The 23924-nt window shown below is 42.6% G+C and overlaps 1 protein-coding gene across 12 annotated transcripts in view; it reads right to left on the minus strand.

The window, feature by feature from the left end:
- LOC311265369 (ERC protein 2-like) overlaps positions 1-23924 on the minus strand; it is a 164128-nt gene that overhangs the window by 130290 nt on the left and 9914 nt on the right. For 8 of the 12 annotated variants that reach the window (XM_084366956.1, XM_084366960.1, XM_084366957.1 and 5 more), the window contains 3 exons: positions 14373-14528; positions 13002-13094; positions 11034-11201 (listed from right to left, as the gene is read on the minus strand). In XM_084366956.1, coding sequence (XP_084223082.1) covers positions 11034-11201; positions 13002-13094; positions 14373-14528 — 417 coding nt within the window. The remainder of the gene's footprint in view (positions 1-11033; positions 11202-13001; positions 13095-14372; positions 14529-23924) is intronic. The other 4 variants (XM_084366953.1, XM_084366959.1, XM_084366954.1 and 1 more) reach the window with 2 other exon arrangements.

Genomic DNA, 23924 nt, shown 5'->3' on the forward strand with positions numbered 1-23924 from the left:
TGGAGAGATGTAGAGGTGCTCACTGCTATCCAGTGTGGCCCAGTTCAAATCCAAAGAGGACATTGGAGATTGCATTCAAGCGCTCCTCAGATACATGTAAGATGAAATAAAAACACATCTATACTGTATCACTCCGTCTTTTCCCAAAACCTCACTTAAACTTTCCAGCCCTTCACTCAGCACCGTATCATTTAAAAAAAAATGACCTTGATATGTTTTCAAGATTCTGTGGTTGCAAAACTATTAATTCTTGGGAATCTCTTTAAACAAATAAAGCCAAAAAGTTTCCGACATATGCATGCACACATGCATATATTCAACAGTTTTCTACATGCATGTACCTGCAATTAAACATGCAACCATGCACACAAGTGCATAAACACACACGCTCATTCTCCTTGACTTCCTCTCTCACGCTTGCAGCGACTGCCAAATGTGGATTCTGGACACTGGTTAGCAAAGTAAAACAGAGGCTTAAAGAAAACAGCTTCTCTGTTTGTCCTCACCTCCCTTTTTCCTGCCTCACATTTCATCATAAAAGTTTTTCTGGCAGGCAAATCTGCAAAGGTATCAGGCCCAGTGTCGGCTCTGGGCCGCGATAAACAACATAGGGACTATATGAGTAGACCACAGTCATAACGGCAGAACCAGAGACGATGGGGGAGACCACAGCAAAGGCCTGGGGACGCACTGATACTCACATACTCGCACACTGACAGTTGCACTCTTCCTCACCCACTTGGGTGCGAGCATAGTCATAGGATGACCGAAGAAATCCTAATATGATCTCCTAGCTCTATCCAGCCGTCACATATGCACACACTTCAAGAGCTTTACTCAGTCTTGCTTCTGTTCAAAGTATAAGTTTAAATGTCACCTCAGCTGACAACAACATCATAAAAGTTGTTAAACCCCAAGAGTGGGTCTGGTGGAGTGTATGCAACGCCTGAACTCAAGTCTGCTCAGGCTGCTGCAGTGCATGACACACAGCTGTGTGAGCGATTCACTTCGTCTGGCTGTATGACGTCCAACCAGCCTGTATAAATACAGCAGAGGACAGCCATTACACTTAATTTATTTACAGGCCTGTTCTGTGAAATATATCATCAAAATTTATGAAATAATATTCGACTAATTCATGTTTGTCTAACTGTTAATGTGGCCAAGTCTGGATTGTATCACTTCAAGAGGGAAGGCTATTTCATTTCAGGATGATGCTGGACCACCAGAGAGTGTCCCATATCAGCTATAATCAGTCAACTATCTATAAACCACAAAACTCTCATATGATGAATAAGGAAGCGAACGAGTGCGGACTGCTGGGTTCAAACAGCCAGTTGCTGTTAGGTATGCTTTCACTCTGACTAATGTCTGTATTATTACAGATTGGTGAAAGGTGAATAAAACCCAGCTTATGAAATACGTGTGTTTACATTATATACACTGTACTGCCTCACACCTGACTGCGGGCACCTTTTACTCACACAGATGTTAGAAGGAACGGTGCTAAATGATCCATAGTTTCCTGGTGAGGCAATAGAAACTTCCAAGAGATGTCAGGAGGTCACTGTTGAAGGTTGTGAGGTGAGACAGCCTGAAGACCAAAGAGGGATTTTTTTCATATGAGTGAGATCATGCATATACTGTACGTGTGTGTGTGTGTGTGTGTGTGTGTGTGTGTGTGCGTGCGTGTGTGTGTGTGTGCGAGCGCAGGTGCAAAGTCAAACAGAAGAATGAGGAACTTCACGGATCAACTGTAAATAAAGGCTGAGCTTCTCTAAGACCCTGCGCTGATTCTGGGTCCCTTCAATTACACACACGCATACAACACACACACACACACACTGCATATAGAAGTACTCGCCAGACATGACGACACTGGGGCTGATCTGTGCGGAAATAAGGGATGCTCCCTGTAGTGCGTCTTAGTCTGGGTGTCATTTGATGATGTGTCATCAAAGACAAGGGTAGGGCAACAGTCAGAGCTCTGATCAGGACGGATCACCTTAGGGCCGGCTCGGGATAATAAGCGGATGTAAACTGCCTCACAGCAGGGGCTGCTAGGTGGAGAGAGGGGCACAGTCTCGTTGTACACTCCGACATCTGTGGATCAAACTGTGGCAACACAGCTGTCTGCCCACAGGCTACAGGGAACATGGGAAAGTGCGGTCATAAAAAAAAAGACAAGGACTCATACACGCACAAAGAACTCCCAGGATCCGCTGACAAAAGGATCTTTGTCATCACAATGAATGAATGTTTTCTGCCAAAGCATAAAAGTCAATCATGGCATGCTTTTGGTATTGTACCAGAGGATGGATATATGACACAGAAATGTTAGGGACTCACCCCGAGTACCGTCACACTAACCCTGACTACGCACAGCTGCCTCAATCCCTCTTTCGCCCTCCATCCATCATCATTACCTCCCCACCCAACAGAGATGGACACACACACACAAGATACACAAACACAACACACATTTGCGCATATAAAGGAAGAGACGCTGCAGGCGTTCCCCCTCATTAACACTTGCTCCTTCTTTGATTATTTTTCCTGATCATTTCCAGCGCCGCACGCCAGTTGCTACATCCTCTTTCCAGGGAATCCATTTCCTGTCAAACCACACTGCACAGTAACTCTGGCAAACATGTGCAGAACAATCGCAGGTCTGCTGTGTACTGTGGGTGCCTGAAATCAGATTGATTTCAGCTTGATATAAACCAGTAAAACAGCTCCTTTTCTGTCATTCTTCTGGTCTGTTTTACACACCCTCATGATCATGTGGTACAGAAAACACTGAACAACAACTTAACGAATAAAAACCGACATAAGGGAACCATCTCTGAGAGGATTGAGCAAGCGCTCCCATCCACTGCTTTAAAAAAACAATTCCAGCATGTGAGCCTTGCGCAGATGAGCGGTCACTGTAGGCTTGACAACAGTGTAACATTACTGTAAGGCAGCTGCATTTTTAAAAGGCAGCAAACAGCTTCGCATGTATCCATGAAGTTTTTCTTCTTCAGTGCCAAAGCAAAAAGCTTCCACACATTACTTCTCAAATGTTGTCATTATTATCTGTTCAGCTTGGCTCACTACTTTCCACTGTTTTGCATTGAGAGACAAACAATTGTCTCAGAGCAACAGGGAAAGTAAAAGATGACGGCAGTTAAAGGAATATAAGACACAGCCTGTTGCACAATGTGAAATGAATTTGGCATCATTATTATTACACTGAATATTTGCTGTAAGTTGTTCCCATATTATGAATAACGTTACATTACATAGAGCTCTTTAATTCTTTCCTCACTGACACATTTGCTGTTACTTAGTCACATCACATGCAAATATCTGAAAACTACGGTGCTACAAAGAACTCTGTCACTATCAGCCTGCAGCATGCAATGTGCACATATCTGTTGTCGATAATGTAGACAACATTATCGACTATCTCACTGTTACTGCACGGAAATAACAGGAGGGAGAGCACAGAGCAGGGTGGCTCGTGCATCTCGTCCAGCAACAATATAAATCCACAGTTAATCAAGCTGCTACACTTTAGTCACACTTTTGCAGCCAGTTAAGCTCTTCCCACTCCAACTATTCATGCTGCTGCAGCTGCTACTTTAGAAGAATAAAGCCTTTCGACGAACCTTAAAATATTCAACGTCTTTCGTACATGATGGGTCTTATTCAACTTTTAAAGCCAGCAATCGATTTAACGTCAGCTTTTCAACTTTCAGCATTCGCACAGCTTTTTCTACAGAAATGTCTTTCTCTAGTTATTAAAGGGAAGATTTTAAACACAAGCGCACCCCTCTGTGTACTGTGGCTGCTTAGAAGAAACAAAAGAAGGAAACCGATGATTGTACCCGACATCTATACTCAACAAAAACAGAGAGGCAACCAAACACTCTTAAAGCTGAAATGTAGAAATGCTTCAGATGAAACATGCTGGATTGGGGTAAAAAAACGTTTGTGTGAGTATATCATTGCGTTTGTGTGTGTGTGTGTGTGTGCATATATATATATATATATATATATATATATATATACATGCGTGCATGAAATTAGAGGTTAAGTGGTCTGAGCAAAGCAGTGTGACCCTGAGGGGAGAGGAGATCAGAACAAAAAGAAAGGAAAGTAATGTGTCTGGCTCTATCAGCACCTCACTGCCTGCTGGTTAACCAGCCACTGACAGCAGACCAAGAAAACCCGTCATTACCCTGTGTTTGTGTGTTTTTGTTTAGTTTCTAAATGTGCAAAAATAGAACAAAAACTTACAGCGAGCACACACACACTTCCCAAAGACCTTCACGTAGGATAAATCATCCCTCAAATGAATTTTACCCCAGATGTCCTTGAACTTAACGGCTCATATGAACTGCAGTATGTGTATTTCTTTTTAAGACAACACTAATGTGCATATGCATAAGTAGTCGTCTGAACACACTCTCGTGTTTGTCGGCTCCTTCGTTCACGCACTTATTTATCCCGTTCCCTGTGTAAACCATTAAATATCTCATCCCCATTGTGACCCCTATAACTCCATTTTATGGCTTTTCCACATGGCCTCTGAAGAACTCGCGGGGGCTTTATTTTGGATCGTGCCATGTTTGTTCTGGGGGGCCCCGCCGCTGTGCTACTCACACTGCATCCCAAACCGCACCACCCCATGAACCCGGGAGGAGGCTGTTGGGCCTGAGAGTGGTGGTCACTCAAGTTCACATGAGGTCACATCATAACTGGTCTGCAGTGATCCAAACTCATCACACCAAAGTTGATAATTAGTGGTCAGCTTGACACAGGAAATGTTTTCCATGAGCTCAGCCACCTCAGTGTTGTCGTTAGTGCGTTCATCAAGTCCTCACCAATGTTAAATAAGTCCGACACTCTTCCTCGCAGTGGTTCTAACAGATGGGGGATGAGGATGGACAGAGGAGAAGGTGAATTAGGCGAGAAAATGTGTGGGAGAGAAGACAGATGGAGTCAGATAGTGTGAGGGAAGAGAAAATATGGACGGAGGGAGCAAAAGGGAATGAGGCAGAAAGAAAGACAGAGAGTGAGAACACAGCAGGGGGAGAGGACAGGGCGGAGTGTAACCAGGTTGAGACCACATCTTTTCTCTGCCTCACTACATATATGAACCATCAATCAGCAAAGAGAACAAGGAAAGATCAACAAAAATAGTCCAGCAGGGACCACAGCACACCGTCCCCTCGCATCGCTCACTGACAAAAGCTCACAGCCTCCTACATCCATCAAGCAACTCCATTCTCTCACTTCTTACTTCCCCTTTACTCCATCTATCTTTAATCATTCCCTCTCCCGCTCCAGATTCGTCCTCTTTTTGTTTTCACTCTTCATTACTGTCGCTACGGTTGATGTTTGCAAGTCATTTCTGAGTAATTTCTATCGTTTCCAAGTCATTACACTTCAACCTCAAAATCAAAACTCAGCAGAGGTCTCCTGGCAGACAAACTGCGAACGCCAGTGATGAAAGAGAACGCGAGACGTTTAAGGGTCACATTTGAGAAAGTCAAAGTGAAACACCACAGACTGCTGCCTGTTAACATGGACATGTTGCCACATCGCAAAACGTGCCGCTACACGTCTAAACTTCTGTTGACATTTAGTGGGAAATAAGCTATCAATTGTTATATCACAGTGTTATTTATGTGTTACTTTGACTTGAGCACCTTGAACCTACTTCAGGTCTGGATTTCCCCTGTGTGGGTAAGTGGCCACCTGCGAAGTGCGTGAGTGATGAGTATGTAAATCAAAGCTTATCGACCTTCACAAAATGAAAACCTCAGCTAATATATGCCAAAGACATTAAACACAAAATGATTTGTTGCATCAAAATATTGATGGCAATAACTCTATCAAGGATTCAGTTACGACACAAGAAGACAGCAGAGACAGTAATAACAGGTCACAGGGAGAATGCCAAGAAATTATTTGTGCTAAGAATACAATTTCTGCAATACCTTTTTAACCAATGAACCACAGACAGGATCTATTTTTTTGGTGAAAGTAGAGAGCAGGATCAGACAAAGACAGTTGGAGGGTTCAAGGCTCGAACAACCATCCTACCAGCAGCCGATCCAGTCCACACTCACAAATCATTTCTGGGGATGCATTTGCTCAAAAAACTCCACAACTCGACAGCCAACATCCCTCTCATGTGATTCCATGTATGTGTGCGTCAGATGTGTTGTCCAGGGAAACATGTTCTTCATAGCTAAAATGAAAATAACCATGTGTATGAGCCTACCTGCATCTCACTAATGAAAAAATAAAGCCTTTCTGCGTCAAATACAGTCATGCATACAGTAAGTTATATGCAAATCTCAAACTTTACTCACTGTTATGTAATGTAATGCAATGCAATAATTATTATCATCAAATATTATCATCATTTTACTAATATGCACAATTAAATTACTCATTCACACAATTTCTTCATCAAATCTTTTTGGTGATATAAATAAAGGGACTTTGTGCCCCTTCGATAGAGACATTTTAAAAGAGCATCTGTTACTCATGTAAAAAACTGTCAAAGATGTATTTATTTATGTGATCGCATTCCCCCAGTGATGAGTCAACAGTGTTGTAATAAGCAGGCTTGATTTCTAAAGATTGTGTCACATGGCATAATGATTTTGTATAAATGTTACATGTTAACTTTTATTTAGTTGTTGTCATGTTCTGTAGGACACTGTGCAATGTGCATAACACACACATGTCAGTGGCATCTCAATTTGGTTTTTTTTACTTGTATGTATGTATGTATGTATCTATGTATGTATGCCTGCTAGCATGTGGAATCTGATTTTTCTTGTCTTTTTTCTCTCTTTCCAATCCTTTTTTATGATTCAATTTTTTTCTTTCCTTTTTCCTTAAAGGACTAATGTAGTATTTCCTCTGAGGGTTTTTTGTTCCCTCCATCACATCTTCTGTTGCTCGTGTGTGTTATAATTTGTATTATTTGTGATTGTGTAAACCAATAAAAACTAAACAAACAAAACAGAAACAAAGAATATGATTAACAGCTCCAATAACAGCGCAATTTTTAATTTTTTTTGACAATGTTTAATTGTACTGATTAAATTGTCTTCAATTTTGAGTGTTATCTTATCTTTAATAGACAAATAGTCTTATGTGATTACTTTAATAGTCCAAGTTAAAACTTCAATTTTAAGTTTCTTATTCAAACGTCAGGAAAACTTGTCATTAGGAACGTTCCCTTTTAAGTCAGAGGCCCTCTTGAAGAAAGTTCTACTTTTGTTTAAGTAATACTGGTCACGCTTAATTCTTGGCAGCAATTATGTTTTTTTCATTGTTGCATTGCAATTTTTCTTAGTACTTTATACCATGCAACCATTGTCTTGAATCAATAAAATCTCAAGGAATCTGAATCGGAAAGAACGTCACTTTGTCCTGGAATCTCAAATCAGAACCAGAGGACAAAAAAACAAACAGTTTTCCTGATGTACAGTAAATAAATCTGAGTCGATGTGCACCTTAGCTTGTCATCACATGCACCAATTGTGACTAGGAGCAGCTGAATCAAATAAACAGGCCCACACGCCTCTTTCAACATTATACTCTCAAAGAAAACTAAACAAAGTCAAAGCGTATGCAAGCCCCCTTTGCCACCGGGATTTGGCCTGTTTCTTTGTCGCTGGCTGGTTAAATATGCAGGAAGGTCTCTGATAGGTTACCTGAGCTGCTGGAGTATTGTTACAGCCCTGCATTGTCCTGATCGGGGCAGGAGAGACGCATACGCATACTGTATTAAAGGGTTAAGTTTCCACAGACGTGGGCAGCAGACTCACAATGCTCGCGCACACACAAGCACACACTCATTATTTTCCACATTTTCCAGTTATCTGGAGACGTATTCAATCACGCCCATTTAGGAGCCGTCCTTAACTCTGACTGACAAATAAATACACTTCCATTTTCTCATTGCCTCACTCACAGTGGCCCCTCTGTTTGCTGACTGCTCCCGTCTTGGTCCCATCCTGATGTGAATTGCTTTAAGAGACAAGTGTCGGTGAGATGAAGCTGCTCCTCAGGTCTGGGACACACCAGTCTGTCTCTGGGGGAGTGGACTACTGTACCAATCACTGTCATTCATGATGAAACCCACCAGGCACACACACACACAAACATGTATATGGGGAGGGATATGATGGGCTAGTAGCAGGGAATCTTGGGCTCTTGAGGAATTTTAAATGAGACTTCGAAACAGACCGCTGAAGGAATATGAAGTAATAATTAAAGTGGATAGAAGGAATGAGGTGAGAAGGGAGATCCTGTGAGAACGGCTGCGCTTTCTAGCCGAATGACTGACAGACAGTAAAGGAATGCAGGACCATGGCTGGCTTCAAGCGCACTCAATATCTGTACTCATCCTCTGGTTTGCCCACTTAGCCTGGGAAACCCTAGCCTCTCCTAAGCGGGGGGAAAATGCCACTTCAATAGCAGGAAAAAACTACTCGAGACCGGAGATGAGAGTCGAGCAATCAGCACTGACAGCATATGTGTTTGTGTGTATCTGCGTGTGTGTGTGCGCTGCAATAGCCTATGAGAAGTGTAAAATAAGACTACTGAGGACAGTGATGTGCCCAGTGTCGGGAGCGTTACAGTCAATCATGTATAATTCCCTTGTCACGCACCCACGTTAATGCATAAACATGCATATATCTCTGTTATACACCACCTGCCCACTCAAGGGCATCACTTTCATTTCAGCTTCAGCTGAGTCATTTACTGGCTCAAGCAAATACAAGTATAGTCTGCACCACCAAGAATTATATGTTTTAATTGTATAATATTTATGTGTTAGGCAAAAATAACTTTATATGTAAACTTTTAGCACTCAAACTGGCATCCAGACCGGATCAGTTCAGTTCTTCATTAATACTTGCATCAGTTCTTTTACATTATGGAGTAATAGCTTTAAAAATATATCATTTTAAAAGAAGAAGAATTTCAGAGCAGGAATAGAAGAGGATGTTTTAAATAGATCTATCATTTTTGTAGAGCAGCAACATGTTCACAACGGTATAATCACTAACTTAAAGGGTTAACAATTTGTAGTAATTTACATGTATTAATCACTTTTTTATTTACAATATGTGAGCAGATTGTGGAAAAAAAGGGGGCCATGGCCTGTCTCTGTTGATTGCCTATGCAAGCCTGTGGATGTTTTGTGTAAGTTGTTTAATGCTGCTGGAGTGTGGATTTCTCTGTAAAGGACTCGATTTTCCGCGGCAGTCTAAAGGATGTGACTTTATGCACAATCTTGAGTGCCTCGTCTCAGTGCCTCTCTCCACTCCGCTCACGGAGTGCAAAGTAGCTAACGTTAGTTTAGAAATGGAGTCCGCTAAAATAAATTAAAGAGCGGCTTCCAGCACAAACACAGAAGTTTTACAGAGCCCCTTTAATAGTATCTCACTTGAAACAAAACTAAAATGTCAACACAGCTGTTGACTTTGCTACGCCACGTGTGGTTGTGTGTGTTCTGTTGGTACCATGCACAACTTTGGATAATGGAAATTCTAAAATAAGCATTTTAATGTGTAAAGAATTTAACCGAACTGACTGCTTGGTGAAAACAAGGCTTCACTGACAATCGGAAGAAATTCAACATCTCGTAACATGTAATAAGCTTCATGACCTTTAACTGAACCTGCCTTACACCCCCACACACACATAGACTTCCACATAATGTACTGTATTCATTTTGCTCAGTGAAGTTTAGCACCTTAAACCAGATATTGGCTGTATGACTGCCTGATTAATGTCGGCAAACTTTGGCCATCTATGTTACAGTGCATCATGGCTAATAGTTTACCACAGCTGCACAAAGTTAAAAAGAAAAATAGCTAGCCACCAGTGGTCATTATTTTCAGCAAATCAGATGACTAAAATTTCCCCGACGCTGGTCTGCTGCAGCCACCAAAATTTGTCATTAACTGTGAGTGAAAGAGCGGTGAAATTTGTGAGTTGAATCATAAATTACTGGCGGTGACGTGTCTCCTGGTCTTGCCTTAAAGTTGCACCTATGACAACAGGACACACATGCACACACACCCATTTCTCTAGGACACACAAACAAACATCTACACACACAAAACCACCCACTGAAAACCAATTCCTTTAAGTATGATGTATTCAGCTAACTGCGAGGGCCAAAATTCCTTGCACATGTATGGACAATTAGGCCTAATTTTGGCCTAAATTGCTTCCTGTAATGATGAGTGGACATAGTTAGTGAGCCGCTCTCAGCTGCCCAACACAAAGGGATCTAAAGTATCAGTTCCAAGTCCAGAAAAATGCTAAATGCTCTCCGATCTCCACCCACCTCGCACAAATACACACCTCCATCTCTCGACATACAACCCGCCCCCGTCCCTGACAGCAGTGATAAAATCATTAGAACCGCAGCGTTTGGAAACTTCAGAGATGAAGAAGAAAAAGCTGCCAGCTTTCTCCAGCCTTCTGACTGACTGACCCTCCTACACGTTCAAGCCCACTGGTGGACTAAAGGAGCCACACGCATAGAGATTTTTTCCGCCCACCTCAACGTCCAAGAGAGAAACAGAAAGAGAAAGAAAGCAAAGCAGAAGAAGGCAGGATTGTGTACACTTAAGTATTACATCTGAGGTCCCAGTAGGTGTGCTTGTGTCATCTCTCAAGTGTCCATGCATGCAAATAAAGGCTATTTTTCCAAGATCACTGCACAGTATCACTGTGAATGTGCCAGTGTTAGCCAAACAGCTTATGGTCTCTGTTGTGCTTGGACTACAAAACTCCAAAGCAAAGGACTGAAAGCCAAAAAAAAGAAGTATTGCAGGAGACACACACACCAAAATGGACAACACTGAAAGCTAAAAACAGTCTTCACATATTCTAGCCCATCGTTGCCATAATCAGCAGACATCATGGTGAATGTTTGCATCTGTGTAGGTGGATTTGTCCGTCTGTCCGTCTGGTGTGCGTGACTGTAATGTACTGACCTCTGTCTGCAGCGTATTGGCGCGCTGCTCTTTGGCGCTGAGCGACTCCTTTAGCACCTCGATGTGTTGCTTGCAGTCCGAGTTCTGATTGGTCAGCGTTTCCAGTTTGGTCTGCAGGGCCTGCATGTCTGCCTCCTTCCTGTTCAGCTCCTGCTTCTGCTGTTCTATCTGACAATCACAGAAACACAAGCAGACATTTGTTACGAAAACCTTTTAGTCATCATTGAGTGAACTGATACACTCTCAGATGACTTTGAGGTAAGGTCTCAAAGCGAGAAGAAAGTTGCTTTTTTGTTCATGCAAACATAAATGCACACACACAAACCAGGCATGCGTCCTGCAAATGTGTTGCTGTGTTATATGACTGGATCTGACCAAGTGTTGTAAAGCACACATTCCTTGGAATGAAACAATAGAACTAAACATATGAACAAAATTAAACACATCATAAAACTGTAACTTTTTCATGCTACTAAGTCAAATTAGTGTCCCAATTGGGGTGGCTATGGCTCAGGGGTAGAGCCAGCGTCTTGTTATCGGAAGTTGACTGGTTCGATTCCTCTGGTCTGCATGTCGAAGTGTCCCTAAGTAAGATACTGAACCCCAAATTGCTCCTGATGTGCTTTGGAGCAGGATGGGCCATGGCTCGCTGGTTAGCATGCTAACTTCAGTAGATATCTCTGTAACACAATAAATAACACCAATAATTTTTCATTTTCGGTTGATAATTTTAGTTAATTTTTTGTTTATTCTTAAACTAAACTTCTTACATATTGCACCTTCAAAACTATTTTTTGTATCTATTATTTAGACATGAGCTTGTAAGTTTTAATATCTAATTATGTCAATTGTACCATGACCCATTTATTTGGCGAGAAGCTACATAACAATATTGAATTATCACCCAGCCCTACATTATCGGTCCTCACCCGGGGGACTCCCAGGCCTACTGTCTGCTTTTTGGACACACTAAGCCAAACAGCCAGAGGCTGACAAACACATGCAGGCAGACAGAGTTATGGGGAGCAATATTACACTCACATAGCTGACAGATTACAGAATGTTTCAAGGAAGGCCATCAGAACAGGATAGAGAGCCACAAAGGAAATCAAATGCACTAACAGAGGGAGGTCTCTGTGCTGAGGCGAGCTTTGTGCAGAAGATTGTCATCTGTCTACTGGTGCCAAAAATGCACAAAGCTGATTCGGAGAAGAGATTTCTCTAATTGTGTGAGCAGTATTCAACTCATAACAGGGGACTGGACCAGAACATGGCCAATCAGCCCTCACTCAAAGAAGGAAAAAGCCCAAGAGAGCAGGGATGGAGGGGGCTGAATAATAGGAGACATGGAGGGGGGCAAAAGGTGAAGCTGGAGACTGTAACCCCTTTACCACTGGCCAAAAAAACAACAACTAACATCTGGCTTTTTTTCTTCAGTGGGAAAGGGTACAATCGGCTTTAATTCCGAGGTTAACTGACTCCGTGCGAACATAATAATTTTCGCTATAATGCGTGTTGGAGTTCTCGACTATGGTGCACAAATATTTTTCCATCCGTCTTTGTTCAAGAAGAGCTCGAACATCGTTCAGTCGGTGTTGACTTTGAAAGAGAGACTGAAGATATAAACCACTGTAACACTGTCACTGGCCTCAGTGCTGCTTTCAACTGCTCCCTGTTTTTTTCTGGCGTGTCTGTGACGTTGTATGTGACGCAAACTCATCTACTGGGTTTACTCCAATTCAAAAACGTGCATATACGCAACTTTTGGTATAAAAATATTAGACGTGAGACGTGATTGGAGAGGTGAGACTGGTGAGAGGATATAAGGCAGGGAGAAAAAACAAGTCAGAAAATGGGTAGGGAGTGAACCAAAAATATGACCAAGTGATAGAGAATTAGATCATATCAGGAATTCAAAGAATATCGAGCGAAATAATGGGAGATGAGAAAGACTGATGAGAGTGGTACTTCTGCTTGTTCTGTAATCCAGGGCTGTTGGGTGGGGAGGAGGAACTTGGGAGCTGTTCTGATGGAAGACACAATCGGGGACAAGGCCTGTTCCTACAGAGACACAAAGACAAGTGAGACAGCAAGCCACTAAACTACGGCACACAGCCAGCTGGGAGACTTCAGACAGTATCCCAGCTGGCTGTGTGCTCCTCCACACTCCTCCTCACTCATCCACGCTCCTCAACCACACAGCTGAAGCTTCAGAGTGTTAAACTTTGTGAAGTTCTGCTACAAATGATTTGCTGGATAAATAAATTCACCCGCTCTAATGCCCGATTATCATACTTGAATACATTTTTATGTTCTTTGAAGCCAATTTCGAGTAAACCAAAGCCCGGAGAGGAAACCAGAGAGGGCAGGGATGCTGTCCTCGCTGGTTTCTCTTATCACAGTCCCACCTCAACACCAGTCACCACCACTGCTGAAAGACCAGGACCCCAAACACTTCAAGGATATAGAATGAATCTGCGCATATCCGTGTGCGTGGTGTCTTTCTGTGTAACGCAGAAAGATGAGACATGGGAGAGCGAGGCCAGGGCCGTCGCTGTGATGTATATCGTCCCAGGTCATTTGGGTGAGGAGAGAGCTCTTTCCTCTGTCGTTGTAAGCTCACATTCATCTGTCAGGGCCCCATTCATAAAAACATCTCTTTTATGATTGCATCAGGAAGTTCCCCGATGCAATGACAAATGGACCCTACAAAGAGCACCATTAATGAAGCAAAGAGAAACATTTTCACATGGAAAGCAACTTCAAGGACACTCAGCTAGAGACTCTGTGAAACCTGAGACGGCAATTTTTAACATGGTTTCTGTACGCTATGTTCGCGCGCATGTCAGTCCATGCACTGCTGGCGTCCTGACGAATAAAACCAGGATACAACATGGGATATTGAAGTCTTAGTCAGGCCTTTCCAAAGCGCTTCCTGCCAGCTAAAGGTAGGACAGTAAACAGACACGATGCACCGTAAGCTGATAGGCCTGAGCTTGCTCTCTCAGACCAGTCACTGATAGGAGAGCAGCACAATGCTTGTTCATCGCACAGGTTAGGAAAGTAACGCACACGAGCGTTCAGCAGAAAATGAGAGGAAAAAACAACCTATAACCTGAATATGAAAAAACACATACATCTTTAAGCATAGAGGTTCTTGGAATCCATGCAACACCAGAGGCTAAGAGCCTCGATAGAGCAGCCAAAAGACACAACACACTGTAACATGCAGCATGCACACAGCAGGTTCTCAAGCAGTTATAACTGATGCATCTACAAAAATGCATCCACGTTCATGCAGTGTGAGGTCGTCTCGGGTGGCGTGCACAGACATTCTACCTTAGTCTTCATGAATTTAGAATGGCTCTTGTAGACCTCCACCTGCTTGAGCTCATCCTGCCTGTCGTCAGGGTGCAGAAGGCCGCTGGTCTTTAACATCTGGACCTCATCCTCTAAGTCTCTGATGTTCCTCTCCAGGGAAGAGATCTTGGTGTCCTGCACCGGCAACAGTAGGCAGGCAAAGAGTCAGCAGAGATCTGACTTTGGAGATTAGGCTCTGGATTTTGGTAAGGGCTATACTATCTCACTGTCTGTTTAGACAATAACCTATTGTTCTATCAACTTATCTCTCTGGAATGTTAAAACCACATGGATACAGCCCAAAAATAGCAATAATCATGCAAGTACATCATCGAACTGCTTCAAGTGCTACAATTAGGAACAATAAGAGATGAAGAAAAGTGTTTATCTGTTTTTTAGTATTCATGGGGCAAACTACACTCTGATGAGTTTTCTGTTTCTGACTGAAGATGTGCAGAGTTTCTGCCATCACAGAAAACAGGGGAAACAAAAGGGGAGCAAAACAGGGCTAACAGCGAAGCACATTTTCAGTACAGCTGCAACGATAGATCGATTAGTTAACAGAAAGAAAATTTAATTCTAACTTTTTTGATAATTGATTCATTGTTTCATTTTTTTTCAAACATAAATGTAAAACATTTACTGGTTCAAGCTTCTTAAATGTAATGATTTGCTGCTTTTCTTTGCCTTTTATGACAGTAAATGAAGACTCTTTGGGTCTTCGGAAAAAAGATTTGCACTTGTTTGTTCACATGAAAAGTAAAAGATAATGCTTGTACGTAATGAGAAAAGAGAGCTTAAGGGATAAGTTCAAACCCCAGCTCCTTTCTCATCTCCGCACAGCTGGTCAATCACAGCGTGTAGTGAGTGAATGTCGGATAGTTGGTTTTAAAAGGTTACAGAAATCATCAGACACATCCTCTCCAATTTGGACATCAGAAAGGTTTCCAAAGTGGACCATCAGCAAGCAGTTCTGATGAAGCATACCAGCAGCCTGAAAAGTATTTTGCTAAAATACCAAAATACTTTAACAATTGTGTGCAGCCAAGATGTTTTCCTTTGCATGTATCTACGAGGGAATGGAAGGGACTGTCATGGACAGGTCCTGAGGTTGTTTAGCTGCATGGGTTAAGACATACGTTAAATGCTAAACCTTGGAAGAGACGGGAAAGGTAATTGAATAAATGGAAACAGATTGCATGATGCCATCAGCACAAACCACAGGCAACATATAAGCATCTGACCTCTATTACATCCTGTGACATCAGCCCTGCCTAGCTCACTCACGGTGCAGAGTATACCATCCTAAACACACAAACAGGCGTGGACCGAGCAAACAGGAGGGTACGTTTGACACACCGACACACACAGGCTACATTATTCAATCATTTCCACTGCTTCACATTGATCTCTGTAGTATAACTTATGCTTGATCTCTAATATATGATTGCTATCTGTTTCTGCTCCAGAGCACAGAGAGAAAAAAACATCACCCAGAGGAAGAGAAACAAGGCAAACCCAAAGAAAACACAGAGGGGAATATCAAAAACAACACTGAGTCGAATGGGAATACATGGAAGAAAAGCTGGGCCTCATAACCTCTGAAATATGAATGTGATGGTGCTGCAATCCAACTCAGGAAGAATTTATCATCTGGACAGAGAGAAACAAAAATTCTGTGTATTTGTAGATCGAGAGGTGAGCACTCGTTACTGTACCTGCCAGATAACGTCAGGATCAAAACAGAAAGGAGGGTTGGTGTTCTGTAATCACAAAACGTAAATAAAAGCCGCTTAGAAAAAAGCAACAGACAAAAAGTGATGGACATGACACACTCATACAAAGTTGTCATTAATACTCAACAGCATTAACAGAGGACATTTGTTTTCTCATCTTAAGCATCAACATCACCAGAGGAAGACCGCTCCACGTCATATGTCAAATCCTTCTGGCAATGTTCGCTTTGCCTTTTTCTAATTAATGCAGTCAGATTTAATGGGGCCTCTGTCATGCATTTACAACTCTGTGGGCATCCCGGCCCAGCACATGTGCCGTTTGTTAATAGGCAGACAAATCACAAAGTATGTGTGAAAAATAACTGTGGTTTTGCTGTAAAGGAACCACTTTTGGAACAAGCGTTTGCTCAATGAAATGCTAAGTGTGTCTGTGAGGGTGTGTGTGTGTGTGTGTGTGGGTGGGTGGGTGTGTGGGTGTGCACGGAGACACATGTGGAGTCAACTGCATTTTTCACAGCTCGAGCTACTTCAAAGGCCTGAGATGAGAGTGAAAGCTTCCATATGTGACATTTGAAACAAATTGAATAAGTGCTCTACTCTGCATGGGCCAATAATGGCCTTTACTCGGGCATGGTCGCCATACCGACACAAGGCAGCATCAAGACAATGTTTCAAAGATTGTTGGTGCATGCGAGTTTGTGTCTGCATGTACAGGCGAACCAGAGCCACTGCTCACATTACAGCAGAGCTCATCAATAATTGACGTTTTGTTGGTATGAAGCTGACCTCAAAGTAAACTGGACTACATGCTGCAGCTACTCACGAAATAAACTGGCGAACACGTTTCTCCACAGCTGATGCTGTAAAACAAACACTAAAATTTATGAAGCTGATAACTGAGACTATTACAGCCATACACACTCCTCATGTAACACATTATCATTTCCTCGCCGATCCGCTGTAGGTCCTACCTTCATTTCAATGACAGTCTGCAGGGCCCTAGTCTTGGCCGGATCAGCCTGGAGCTGGTTCCGGCGATGAAGCTCCTGTGGAGGGACGCGGTAAAAATAAGCCTGGCGGCTCATCATCTTTAGCACTTTCCAACACCCACAGCTTCAGATAAGATGCACCGATCCGTCTGACCAGTCCCAGTCTCTAGGTCTTTTCTTTTAGATGTTATCTTCTACTGCGCATCCTTAAAAATTCTTGTTTTGCAAAAAAGAAAAAACTTTCCTCTTATCTTTAAGCTAGTCCCTGTTGGATGCTCTCCGGAGGACTTCTTCCCGTCTCTAACAGCGTATGCCGGTGTCTGTTTTCTCCGCTATCTCTTTTTCTGTCTTTCAGTCTCTATTCGTTTGCAGGAAGGACGCACACTCAGCTATAGGTATCATATGAGTCCGTCTACATCACTCTCTCAATCGCTATCTTTCTGCTTCTCACTTGTTGTCTCCGTCTCTCTCGCAGATGTCTCTGGCACGCTAAAGCTCTTGCTTAGCAACACTTTCTGCCAGCACATGCGCTACACTTCTTCTATCAATAATTAATGGTGGCTCTGACCTACAACTATGCCCACACAGAAGCAAACACACGTTCAAACTAATGGATACACACACAGAAACACACATGCTGTTGCACCGCAAGTTAAACAGGCTTTTTGAGCATATTGGGAATTTTGGAAGAAATAACAATATTCTCAACATCTAATATAAACTGCCAATTACAAAAGCCTCAAAAATGACAATAGAGCTAAATCAACACTTCTCTGAAAGAGTGTCAAAAAGAATAAAGGCTTCAGTCAAAAAATTGAGGGAAGCCTGCCAGCCAGTTTACACAGCTACTTCATTCACATGTGAGTCACTGCAACATCTATCCAACACAAAACAACCGTCATTGTTGCAGCTTGGCTTTAATCAGCCTCACACCACCCCACATCCACCTGTAGGCTCTGACTCTTCTCTCAGTGGGAGGGTGTCTGATATCACAACAGCTATCACATATCTGTTCGTGTATGTGCCTGTGCGAGCTCGGAGTTGCCAAACCAAGTAAGTTCTGCTAATAGCAAAGCTCTCTCTGTGACAAACGCCCAGTTCACACCCAGAAGTCGCCCAGCCCCACCACTTACTGATCTGTTGACCACCAAGCGGCTCCACTGGAGCAGCTGGGGGTTAAAGGGCACCTCAGCGGTGGCAAGTTCTGCTCTGTCAATCCCCACACACATTTATCTTCACTGAACCGCGATCTCATCAAAGCTTTAGGCCGCCACTTCCAGTTTCACAGAGGATTCATTGCGACAATTGCATTGGATTTCACACTGCTATAGTGAATGTATGGTGTGCTTAAAGTAATCGTAGACAAAGTTGCAGGTGCCAGAATAAACAAATCTATACATCTGCACAGTAGGCGATAAAAGTGAGGGCTGCCTCCTGCTGCTTCCTGATTATGTTATAGGCAGCAGAGAGGAGAAAAAACTGCACATGGCATGGACACGCATACAAGCACACAGGGACTAATAACTAATATAATGTATGTATGTATGTATAAGTATATAATGTAGCACCTCTAAGGAAAATAAACTGGCTTGAGGGACAGTGAAAAATGAGGGAAACAACCTCTTTCACCAGAGGGACTGGCACATAATCCAAAGGTGCAGATGGATTAAAGGACAAGGAAACTGCAGTACAATCAAAGCCAAAACAATTAGAAAAAATCACAGACATTTGGTAAAGACAAGCCGTCAAAATCAGACAGACACCGTGTGAAGATGGGGCATTTCTATAAAGGTGGCTTTATAGCAGCAACAAAAAGATTATTATTTGTCAAAAACCTCATTGTGTTAATAGTTTGTGAAAGTACCATTTGTCATCCCTACAGTATTGTCATAAATGTATATTGAGGTATTTGGCAGAAAATATTCTGATATTTGATTGTGTTTGCCGGTCTGAGCTTTTACGGGGTGCTTTTGAGGAGATTTCAAAATGTTGAGATATATATTGGGTATCATAACAAAGCCAAACATTTGTGATATTATAGGAAGGCCGTATGGCCAGTTTTCACAGTGAGTTGAAAGGAGATGAGACTCGGGCCTTATCCTCTTCAGTTGTGGATAAGGAGGGATTACAGCTGTCACAGCAAGCCTCCCACAGACGGGCATGCCCACCGCTGCCACACTCCTAATCTTCCACTGACCATATGTGTGTTAATGTGTCACAGTGAAAGTGTGCCTGTCTTTTTGTCTCCCTGGGCACATTGGAGCATTAATTCATCCCATGGAGAGAGTGTGTGTATTGACTCCTTGTCAACAAATGGTTAGAGTACAGTTAAGAGTACAATGGGGGAAATTAAGTCATGCAAGAGAGCATGTCGTCAAAGAATGTCTCCTCTGCTCCACATGTGTCAGAGGACCGAGCATATGGAATGAATAGGATCAAACGTAACACTAGAGCAATAAGTGCCGGCATCCTGAATGAAGGATACGGTCAAAAGGTTCAATTCTAGCCTGAAGGCAATGGTGTCATATATGCCATGCGCAGACTAGAACATGCACAGATCTCACACACACACATTCATCAATCACATTCCCATCCCTTATCCATCAGTGAGAGAAAAAGGAAACAGATTTGCTTGCCCTAAATGTGTCCTCCTATCAGCTCAATGGCTTTTGAGAGAGCCGTTTGAAAAAGACAAAGGGAAAAATCAGAGGGAGAGCCTTGCAGAGGAATAGGGAGGGGGGTGAGGAGAAGGTTTGAGGGGTGTAATTTTGTCCCGATAAAGTTTTCCGCTCGAACATTCTGGGAGATCAACAGAGCGTGGCGAGTGTGCGGGGTGTGGTGGAGAGAAGGGAGCATTGGGAGTGTTTGCTGATGGTATTTACAGTGGTCCTCTAATGTTAGTTGAGAGGGGCTTCATTAGCGGAGGCTGAAAGCAGCCAATCAAGATCCTAAAAAGCCCCACCCAGAACAGGCTTTTCACCAATTAACCTAAGCAGAAGACATAGCACATCAGCCTGGGGAGAAAGAAAGAGAGAGTGGGAAATGATGACGGACAGACGGAGATAGAAAAGCAGATGCGAATGAAGAGAGGCAAAGACGTCAAAATGTCTCAACTGATAGGCTGGTGGCATTAGAATATGAGCGAGAAGAAAAAGCAGGAAAAGAGTCTCCAATAAAGACGTTTTTGCTGACATGAACTTTAAAAAAGCTACATTTCTGAAGTTCCGTCACTGTTAAAGAGAGGATGCGGGGGCTCGGCAGAGAGGGCCGGCCAAAAACCACAGCAGGACTTCTCAAGCCAGTCATACTATAGAAAAAAAAAGGGAGCCACAAGTCCTTTGCCCTTAGGGTCTCAACACTCGGCCAAATCCACAAACTCAGTCATATTGATCGAATACTGGAAGAGACGTCATGTCCAGAGCCCTTAAGGACCATCTGAAATCCGCAGCACGATATGTACAGTATGAAAGTAGATATGCCATCTCCAGTACTAATCTCACAGTGAGAGTGTGCATGTGTGTGCACGCCCTTGGCAGCAGGTCAGAACTGGGTAGGAGCAGACCAGTGGTGCGGCTGTTATTATTGGGTCTGCAGGGACCTGGCGGCTGGGGAGAGCCGATTAGGCCCAGATTTATGCCTCTCAGCATGAGTGTGTGTGTGTGTGTGTGCCATCACACAAAACTTAACTCACAGTTAGTGCAAGGAACCGCCACAGATGTTAAAATCTAATAGAACACTGCCGCTTTGTGGACGTTATTAGCACTGCAAACATTACATTTTCCAGTAAACATTAAGAGGAAAAGAAGAACTAAAAAACACAACTTAATATATGTTTGTCAAGTGTGACCATTTTATCTCAAGCACCAAGAATAGGCTGACATAAGATGTGCCAGAGATCTGTGTAGAGTCTGTGCAGCTGAAAGCTGACAAATCTGAACAGGAAACACAAGTGAGAGCGCACCACTACACACACAGCATCTCCTGACAACACACATCAGCAGGTGAAGGACTGATGGAGCTCTACATCCAGACATTCTGTACACATGATTTCCGTACAGAAATAAAGACGGACAGCTGGTTAAAGTAACTTACACCTGGTCGTGGTCTGTAAGCCCAGAGAGAGAAAGGAGGGAAGAGATTTCAGTTCTCTGAGGACCCTTACTCTGATTTCCACCATATAGGCCTGCAGTGATGAAATGTAACTAAGCACATTTACCCAAGTACTGTACTTGTTGTAAGTACGATTTTGAGGTACAGTACCCGTACTTTACTTGAGTATTTCCATTTTCTGTTACTTTATATTTCAACTCCACAACATTTTAGAGGAAAATATTGTACTTTTTACCCCACTACATTTATTTGATAACTTTAGTTACGAGTTACTTTGCAGATGACAGGCTGCATCAGAGCTAAAGTGACCGCTAACTGCTGCAAACTCCATCTTCTTATACATCAATGACTGTAGCTACTGTTAGCTTGTTAGCTCAGCTAGCCGTGCAGCTAGCCAGACCACCAGGAGAGTGTTATTGTTATTTACACCACTAGCACAGGAGCTTTGTACCACTGGGACAAAGAGGTTTTCAGGCCCAGGGCTAGCTGGTTAGCATTCTAACTTCAGGAGATATCTCTTCAACACAGGACTTCTTTGACGTAACATCAAAACGTCTTCACATTCTGTTCAAAATTTCAGTTTTGAACTAAAATTCTTACATATTGCACCTGTAATATAATATTTTTCACTTTTACTCAAGTATGGCTTGGGTACTTTACAACACTACAAGCCTATAGGTTCATTCATTTGCAAACCCAGAAGTTAAAATATAAACACAAATTTAAGGTGATAATCGTCTCTTCAAGGAATACAGAGAAAGCCCCCATGCCAACATTCAGCCACGTTGAAAGGATAAATAAAACGCAGAGGTGAACTGAGAAGGGAGGCATTTATTATCCCGGCTCCAGCTAAACAAGCTGAGTCATTCAAAGGAGAGTAATGGGCGCAGTAATGAAAGGCAGTTGGGCTGGTTTCCTTTGCAGCTAATCAAAAGAACTAAGAGTAGTGCCCCCTAATAGAGGCAATAGCTGCACTTCCATCACCGACTCGCCTTCGCTAACCATGACAAGTGCAAGCGTAAAGCCAAATAACCACTTCGACACATAAACAAAGGCGAGACGCGTTCACGGGAAGCAGAGTGTTTCTTATGGTTAAATAAGTGCAAGAAATCCTTCAATTAATATGTAATCAGGAAAACATTTAATACTCAAATTCCACATCCAACTTGACCCTTCTTCACCTCAGTGTTAATAAACTACATTGTTTAATCCTTTTAACTGATGAATGGCTTTGTGTGTCTGAATAATTAAAACACACTTTTAAAAACTGTTCTGATTCTTATTATTCACTACTGGAGGTTTATTCACTACAGTTTAATACGTAAAAGTAGCACAGTTATTAGGAACTATTTTGATACACTACTTATTTGTTGTACATAAAACAACATTGTCAGTGAAGCTGGAACATGCATTTAATGCATCAACAGTATATCATTCATTATTTTAAATGTCATCCTATGATTCCTATGATTTGAGGGCTAGCTCGGTAACTTTTAAATTACTACTAAAAAAAAAAATAAAATCATTTATTTTATCTTATATGTAATAGGCCATGCACAGTGTTAAAGAAAACTCTTACAATCTGATTTACATATAATCCAAACAATAACAATACAACTGCAAATAGCAATTGAAATAGCTTTCCAGTACACGAACATTGAGTCTGGCACGGCTAACAAATCAATTCGTTTCACTTTAAGTCACTCTTTTAGTTTGGCGTAAAAACTGAAAAATTAGCAGCTACACTGCAGCTTCAGCTGGTCATGCACACACTTAACACACACACACACACACACAGACTCCATCACCCCATCTCAACCTCTCTCAGAGGAGGCCAGAAGGAGACGAAGGAAAAAAAACGAAAGAACAACACTCGCCTCTCTTTTCAATCAGGGCGGTCAGAGTGTTTTCCCTCATTAATCATACATTAATATTCAGACAAACACAGCCTGTTTTTCTACCTTAGAAAAACACTCCTTTCTCCCATCTCTCCCTCTCTCCCACCTCACCTCACCCCTCCTCCTCCATTACACCCAAAGTGTTAAGCTGTCAAACGGTTAAAAATAGCACAGCACACCGAGTGTGTGTGAACAGGTACTCACCTTTTACACACATAGCATGGTTGGGTCCCATACATTACACACGGACACGCACACACAAATACACACATGTGGCTGCATTGGCATGGGCTGCAGCACCCACGCTCCCCTCTGTCAAAATCATCACAGTGACCGAACACCCGGCATGGGTGGATATCCCATCAGCCACCGGGAGCCCAGCGAGGGAGTGTCCTTGCTAGAAACGCTAAGCCGACAGGCCCCAGATGTGTACGCATACTCATGTACAAACACACAGACACACACACGCAATCATTTTGACTGGACCAGCAGACATGGAGGCGGACAGACAACACATAGACAGAAAAACAAGAACATTATGAGACAAACAATACCAGAGGCTGCACAGACATGCAATGCACACACACAAACACACACACACACACACACACACACAGACAGACAGACAGAGAGGTAGAGAAATTAAAGGCTAAGAAGATTTAGGAGTTAAAAATAAACAAGGCAGGAGTGAGGAGCACAGAGCAGCCTACTACTAGCCCTCCTGGCAGAGGCTACAGAGACACCTGTGCTTCACCATCGCTCACAGGAGGGCTCGTACCCTTACATTTGCAATCAATA

The sequence above is a fragment of the Pagrus pagrus genome, assembly GCF_965226575.1.
Source record: "Pagrus pagrus genome assembly, chromosome: 11".
In the NCBI taxonomy this organism is placed as follows: Eukaryota; Metazoa; Chordata; class Actinopteri; order Spariformes; family Sparidae; genus Pagrus; species Pagrus pagrus.